At 48.9% G+C, this 7,500-nt stretch overlaps 1 protein-coding gene across 1 annotated transcript in view; it reads right to left on the reverse strand.

Annotated features, from left to right (window-relative positions):
- znf407 (zinc finger protein 407) overlaps positions 1 to 7,500 on the reverse strand; it is a gene marked incomplete at both ends in the record, with an annotated part of 150,147 nt that overhangs the window by 46,129 nt on the left and 96,518 nt on the right. The window contains 2 exon segments of the mRNA XM_080541001.1: positions 5,009 to 5,129; positions 6,298 to 6,381. Coding sequence (XP_080397127.1) covers positions 5,009 to 5,129; positions 6,298 to 6,381 — 205 coding nt within the window.

Raw genomic sequence — 7,500 nt, forward strand, 5'->3', positions numbered from 1 at the left:
ATCAGGAGACTCCGGGAACGTGACGGATACACACAAACACACACACACACACACACACACACACACCACCAGAGACCTGGGACAAAGGCCCGGCGGTGGAAGAATAATCCATTCTCAACTGACAAGGAGGCGATGCAAACGTTTACGTTTTACGTGCTACAGACTCACGGTTGTTGTTGTCACGGCTGCTGAGGACTTGTCTGGGAAAACAAAGAGCGCACGGTACCGTACGGTCCCTCTGGCCTGCTACAGATGTCCCACTTAGGGCTGGACGGCTCTGAGTGTGTGAGGGTGTGTGTGTGTGTGTGTGTGTGTGTGTACAGGTCCAGGCCTACAGGCTACAGGACCACAGGCTACAGGCAGGGGGGCGGCTGAGCTGCTGCTGGGTACAGGCTGGAATGATGTCAGCTCAGGGAGTCACACACACACATGCACACACACACACACACACACACACACACACACACAGCCCCCCTGATTAATGATGCTGCCTGACCTGGTCCCAGGCCCTATCTAAACCTGCCTACGGACACACGCACAATACACGATACACACACACACGCACAATAGACGATACACACACACACGCACAATACAAGATACACACACACACAGACACACACACACGCATAATACAAGATACACACACACATACACACGCACACACACACACACACACACAATACAAGATACACACGTACCCACACACACACACATACACACACACAGACACACACAAACACACACAAACACACACAAACACACACACACACAAACACACACAAACACACACAAACACACACACACACACACACACACTATCAACATGCACCCACAAATATCTAAAACACACACATACACACAAACACACACACACACACACACACACATACGACATCTTACGAGCTAGCATGTGCGGTCAGTGTGGGAGCAGACTTTCATACAGGCACGGACGCAGCCTCACGCGTGATGGATGGGCCACTCGTGCTTGGTTTCAGGCTGACATTCTCGGACAGTATAATACGCAATTACTCTCCCTTATCACCTTGGCTGGGACAATAAAGCCTCATGGTGCCATAGCTCATGCCAGCCAAGAAGAGAATTTGTTTTCACTTTTGCACAGACACCGCTCTCCATCACGGGGGCCTTAGTCCAGCCGTGGCTGGCCTGACTACAGGGGGAGAGGGGGAGAGAGAGGGGAGGGGGGGTTCCTGTGGCCTAAAAACCACAGGCCCTTAGTGAGTTGCACATACTGTATATATATATATATATATATATATATATATATATATATATATATATATATATATATATATATACTGTATATAGCTATATATATTTCTATTTATTTCTATTTATATATATATATATATATATATATATATTTATAATACAGTAGGTAAGTACACCTCATGGTGGATGTGGAGGGCCCTCCGCTGAGCTGGGTGTGTTTGGTGAAGTCAAACGTGAGGCGATCTCGTGCCTGTTCCAAGACTGGGAGTGGGACTACTCTGAACACCAGGTCTCTCTTCACCTGTCGTCCTGCCTGGATGGAACAAGCCTTCACTTTGGGTTGTTTCCATGTTTTCTGACGGTGTGTGTGACGGTTCTATCTATCTATCCTTTCCATTTCTTCCTTTTTTCCCCAACTACATATAAAAATAGTGCAGGCGTCCAGCCAGTGTTCCTGTACGCAACGACAGCATTACCGTTCAGGTTAGAGGGGCAGGGACTGCGCCTTATTACCACTTGAACGGGAAATTAAATTAACATTTCCAGGTGTTTGATTTGCCTCTGATTGACACTGAGTGTGTTTGTTTTAATCATGCAAACATCAGTGAACCGAGATCTGCCTCTCCCGCTTGGAAGAAAAGCTGTTAATGTGAGATTCTTATGCAAACCTTTGAGTACACCTCCATGTTTACATACGGGCATACCGCATCAAGTAATTAGCCAATTAGAGTGCTCACATGAGTTTAATTACAATGTTGTGTAATCACCTGAATACATTAGTTCAAGAGACACAAGTCACAAATCCAACCTATATTTTCCCGGCAACATGGGTAAATTATTCTAAAAACTTTCCCTGAATAGTGAAGGCCTCCTTGACTAGCACAACTACGTGTCACAGCCACAAGAATAATATGAATTATCATGAATCATTACTGCAACAAAAAAAAAGAGAAAAAAGAATATTCAAGACAAATTAACGGATTTCTTACTCCAGAGCGGAGGAATAAATAGAACGGACGTGAACGGAGCTAAAAGGTTTATGAAGCTGGAGTGTGAGGGAGGATTCCTAGGGGGGGCCGTGCGCTGCGTATCTCTCAGATATGGAAATGGCATAATTGTCATATTAAAACAACACGCCGTGCGTTTAGGAGTCAGCAGGTGTCACAGCCAGAGAAGGCCCGCACCACACGTCCCCAATCGTACGCACTATTAATTAGTCCAGCCGCGTTTCAACTTCCTCCGCGGCGCTCGGTGCGCCATGGGAATCGACCGCACTGACGCGCACGCCGCAGATAATGCACGCCGCCCCTCTCTCTCTCTCTCTCTCTCTCTCTCTCTCTCTCTCTCTCTCTCTCTCTCTCTCTCTCTCTCTCTCTCTCTCTCGCTCTCTCTCTCTCTCTCTCTTTGCCTCCTCTCTTTTTTGTTCTGCTTCTTCATACATTTCCATATTCCTCTCTCTGACGACTGCATGGTAATAGGAGGGGTAATTGGAAGGCGTTCATTAGTGGGTGTCTTTGTGTTGTAAGAGTGGTCTGTTTCTCTGCTGGTAGAGGAGAAGGAGAAGGAGTACTAGGAGGAGGAGGAGGAGGAGGAGGAGGAGGGAGGCGGAGGCTAGGCTAGTCATCATTAACGCTTCATCTCCACACCTTGCTCTACCCGTCACTTCACAAGGTCAACGGCCCGGCGACGTTAGAGACGGGCGCGCTAGTCCTCAAAAGACAGCGCTCGCTCAAATTGAAACGCTCCCTTTTCCCAGGCAGAATGAGAACGGTGCGCGGGGGAGACTAATACAAGGTGCTAAAGGATGGGCATCATTAGGGCATTTCTGACGCCACGGCAGCTCTATAATGAGGGACGCCTCTTCATTGAGAACAATAGTCATAATTCCGTATGCATGGCCATATGTAAAATAGCCATTACTAATTGACACTCCATGAATCATTATGCAACATTATAATAATATTTACCACTTTCTAACTGTAATTATCTGCCTCTGTTATCCATCACTGTCTAAATAATAGATTAATGGCATAATACATCACTCACATTTTTACTCATTTAGGTTTATTTGAGGACTGGATAAATCCGTTACATCATCTGCAATTCCTCGATGTCAGTGAAGAAACAAATACGCTTTTATATCCCATATGAATCAAGATCAATCTGAAAATGGGCCAAATAGCATTTAGTATCCCAGAGTTGTCGCTCAGACTTACCTTGTGATTTACCATTGTACAGTACGTAGCTTAAACGTGAACCGTATCTTAGGCTACGGTCCTACAGTATATCCTAAACCTATTCTCAAGGTCAAACACGGTGACCGAGTCTGGTCCTATAGGCCCTTCTCTGCCAGGCCGTCAAGTGGGGACGCACAGAAACCGGATCGAGGTGACAGGTTAGGCCCCCTATGGCTGTCTGGCGCCCATGTTCAATTCCTCCTCCGCACATTAGTGACCCGGCAGGGGGTCCCCGCTGCCTCCCTCCTCCACTCCCCTCCCCTCCCCTCCCCTCCACTCCCCTCCCCTCCCCTCCACTCCCCTCCCCTCCCCTGCCCTCCTCTCCGCCTCCTCCCTACTTCACCCCCGGGGCCACCAAAAAATGTTAATTGGGCTTCTAATTTGCTGTTTCATTTGCCACAATCTGTAGCGATCATCCGGGGGATCAGAGGAGGAACAACAGAGCCGGGGAAACAGTCGGACGGCATCCTCTCTGACACGACGGCTCCTCTCTCCCCCACGCCGTCCTCCCCGCAGCCGTGATTCTCCCCAGATTTTCTCCCTGGGGTGTGTGTGTGTATCCTCCACGCTTTTTAATAGCACTTATGGTACAACTACGCAGGGCAACGCTATCCATTACAGCGGGATTTCGCTGTAGCGTTCGATGCGGAAGAGAGACACGCTTCTCAATATCATTAGGAGCTTAAGCGCGTCAACAGAACTACGACAGGAGCGTCATCAGCTCAAGGTGACACTGACCTCTGATGTCCCCCCGCCTCCCACCTCCCTCCCCTCCACCACCAAAAAAAAAGAAAAAGAAAAGACATTCTATTCTATGTTATCTACTTCTGTCAGGAGCTCTAAAAGACATATGAAACTAATACGAAACAGAGAGAGAAAGCTGCGATGAAATGACTCATGACAAAAACAGTATATCTAAAACCAATGATGGGAGATCATTTATTTCCCATTTGGAGCACACCTGGCCGGGACGTCAGGAGGATGGGGAGGGGGGACGGGGGTGTGCGACGGGGGGGGCCAAAAGTTTTTCAATTTCACCGACAATTTCCTGTGTAATTACTGATGTCTGTGATGGCGTTTTAATGACGGGGACCTGCCAGTGTCTGGCTGGAGGTAGTGTGTGTGTGTGTGTGTGTGTGTGTGTGTGTGTGTGTGGGTGTGTGTGTGTGTGTGTGTCTCTATGTGTATGTGTGTCTCTATGTGTATGTGTGTCTCTATGTGTATGTGTGTCTCTATGTGTATGTGTGTCTCTATGTGTATGTGTATCTCTGTGTGCGCGTGCATGTGTGTGCATGCGTGTGTGTGTGTGTGTGTGTGTGTGTGTGTGTGTGTGTGTGTGTCGCTGATGATGATGGCAGAGTGATGAGATGTAGCCATATGAGATTAGACCTGTCTGCCCGGGTAGCCCCCCCCCTGCCCCCCCTGGTCCCCTGCCCTCCCCTCCCACGGCCCCCCCTTTGTGGTACCCCTCCCCCACATCAGCCCCCACCCCCCCTCCATCAGCCCCTCCAGGCGTGGACAGCCCAATGAGCCAGTACCTGTAGTCGCACCAGGGGCAGCGGTAGGGCTTCTCCCCCGTGTGGACGCGGCGGTGGCGGGTCAGGTGGGACTGGGTGGTGGAGGCGAAGCTGCAGAGGTGACATTTGAAGGGCCTCTCTCCTAGAACACAGAGACCAGACACACGGGGTGAGAGAGAGAGGAACACAGAGACCAGACACACGGGGTGAGAGAGAGAGGAAGTGTGGACATGATCTCACACACACGCCTGCGTGTAAACACACACACACACACACACACACAGATGCAAACGTGCACACAGACACACACACACACATGCATACACACACTCACACACACACACGCGCACGCACACCAATGACAAGCTGAGACTGGCCAGTGTGTTCCAGGCCAGCTGTGTGACACTAGATGTGAGAGTGTAATCATTGGAATTGACACTTGTCACCGCAGGCCAGGAGGAGGAGAAGAAGAGGCTGGCTAAATGGATCTAGAGACGCAGCAGCAAAACAAAATGAATTATGAATATCTAAATGAATATTTATAACTGCATGCTTGATTCTTGGGAGTCTGCCAGACGACGGTTAAGAACAGGATTCGTCTCACTTTCCCAATTTCCAAAAAGCACTTGTTATTGACAGCAGATCTGAAAAATGCAATTTTCCTAAGCGACAGAATGACATGGTGAAATGATAACCCAAATTAAAAATCTCACATTCAGTCATCCGTACTGGTACACATGCCTATCACTGACAGCAGTGCATCATGGTGATGTGTGTGTGTGTGTGTGTGTGTTACAGAGAGCGAGAATGTGTGTGTGTGTGTGAGTTTGTGTGTGTGTGTGTGTGTGTGTGTGTGTGTGTAGACGTGTGCGTACGGGTGTGTGTATGTACATAAATGCATATCAGGAGGTGTCAATCAAGTGTACGGTATGAGATTAGGAAAGTCCATAAATATCTATCCCTACGTCAGTAAGCCTGTGTGTGATACAGTATGTATGAGGAAGTGTGTGTGTGTGTGTGTGTGTGTGTGTGTGTGTGTGTGTGTGTGTATTCATGCCTGAGGCTGTGTGTACAATATGTATATCAGCTGTGTGTTTGCCTTGGTAATCTAATGCATTGGTCCTGGTGTCAGTGGTTTAACACTAACACACACACACACACACACACACACACACACACACACACACACACACACACACACACACACACACACACACACACGCTGTCATGTGTCGTGGCTGTTGGGTGTGTTTTGATACAATAGGTCAGAGGTCACAAGGTGCATATACACACACACACACACGGCTCACCTGTGTGCTGGCGTCGGTGTTTGGTGAGGGCGTGTCTCGTGCCCCCCGCGAAACCACACAGGTCACACAGGAACGACTTCTCTCCTGTTGGGGGGAGAAAGAGAGAGAGGGAGGGAGAGAGAGAAAGAAAGAGGGAGAGAGAAAGAGAGAGGGAATGAGTGTCGACAGAGGGTTCAGGGGGGAAAGGGGGGGAGGAGGGACGGAGGGATGCATGGAAGGGTGGGAAGACATGATGGAGGGAGGGAAGACGTGATGGAGGGAGGGAGGGGGAGGGATGGAGGGAGGGAGGGGGAGGGATGGAAGGGAATTGGTGATGAGAGCGGCGGGAGTCACAGATCAGCAGCGTACGCCCGTCAGACCTCTCACAGTTAACTAATTCCTCCAATCAGATGGATGCGTGTAAATATGTCAAACGGGATGGAAATTGCCAGCGAGGTTTATTGACTGTGATAAAATCTGAAAAGCACCGCTGAACATAATTACACACTTGTCAGAGCCATAAAAATTAGCTTTATTATCAATGGGATGGGTTTGTACAACTTCATTTGTGGGCGAAGCATTCCAGATGGGGCTGTGTCGAGCACTCCAGCGGGTTTTTAATGCGCCTTCTCTCTCTCCCCTCTGCATCTGGCTCTGTCATTAACAGCCTGACGGGCTCTCTCTCTCTCTCTCTCTCTCTCTGCTCTCTCTCTCTGCTCTCTCTCTCTCTCTCTCTCTCTCTCTCTCTGCTCTCTCTCTCTCTCTCTCTCTCTCTCGACAGTATATATCTCCTCTCTCTTTCTCTCTCTGTCTATCTCTCTGTCTATCTCTTTCTCTCTCTCTCTCTCGACAGTATGTATCTCCTCTCTCTTTCTCTGTCTATCTCTTTCTCTCTCACTCTGTATTCCCCCCCTGTCTCTCTCTCCCTCTCTCTCTCTCTCTCTCTCTCTCTCTCTCTCTCTCTCTCTCTCTCGACAGTATGCATCTCCTCTCTCTTTCTCTCTCACTCTCTCTCTTTCTCTCTCTCTGTATTCCCCGACCCCTGTCTCTCTCTCCCTCCCTCCCTCCCTCCCTCGCTCTGTTTCCCCCCCTCCTCTCTCTCCCTCCCTCCCACCCTCCCTCTCTCTCTGGTGGTCACTAAAAAAAACATTGCTTCTGATGATTCATCAGCATGTCCCACCCTTGAAAGCACAATTCTACTCTTATTTTCAGACCGAAAAAAAT

This window comes from Nansenia antarctica (assembly GCF_963989245.1).
Source record: "Nansenia antarctica genome assembly, chromosome: 10".
NCBI classification, from domain to species: Eukaryota; Metazoa; Chordata; class Actinopteri; order Argentiniformes; family Microstomatidae; genus Nansenia; species Nansenia antarctica.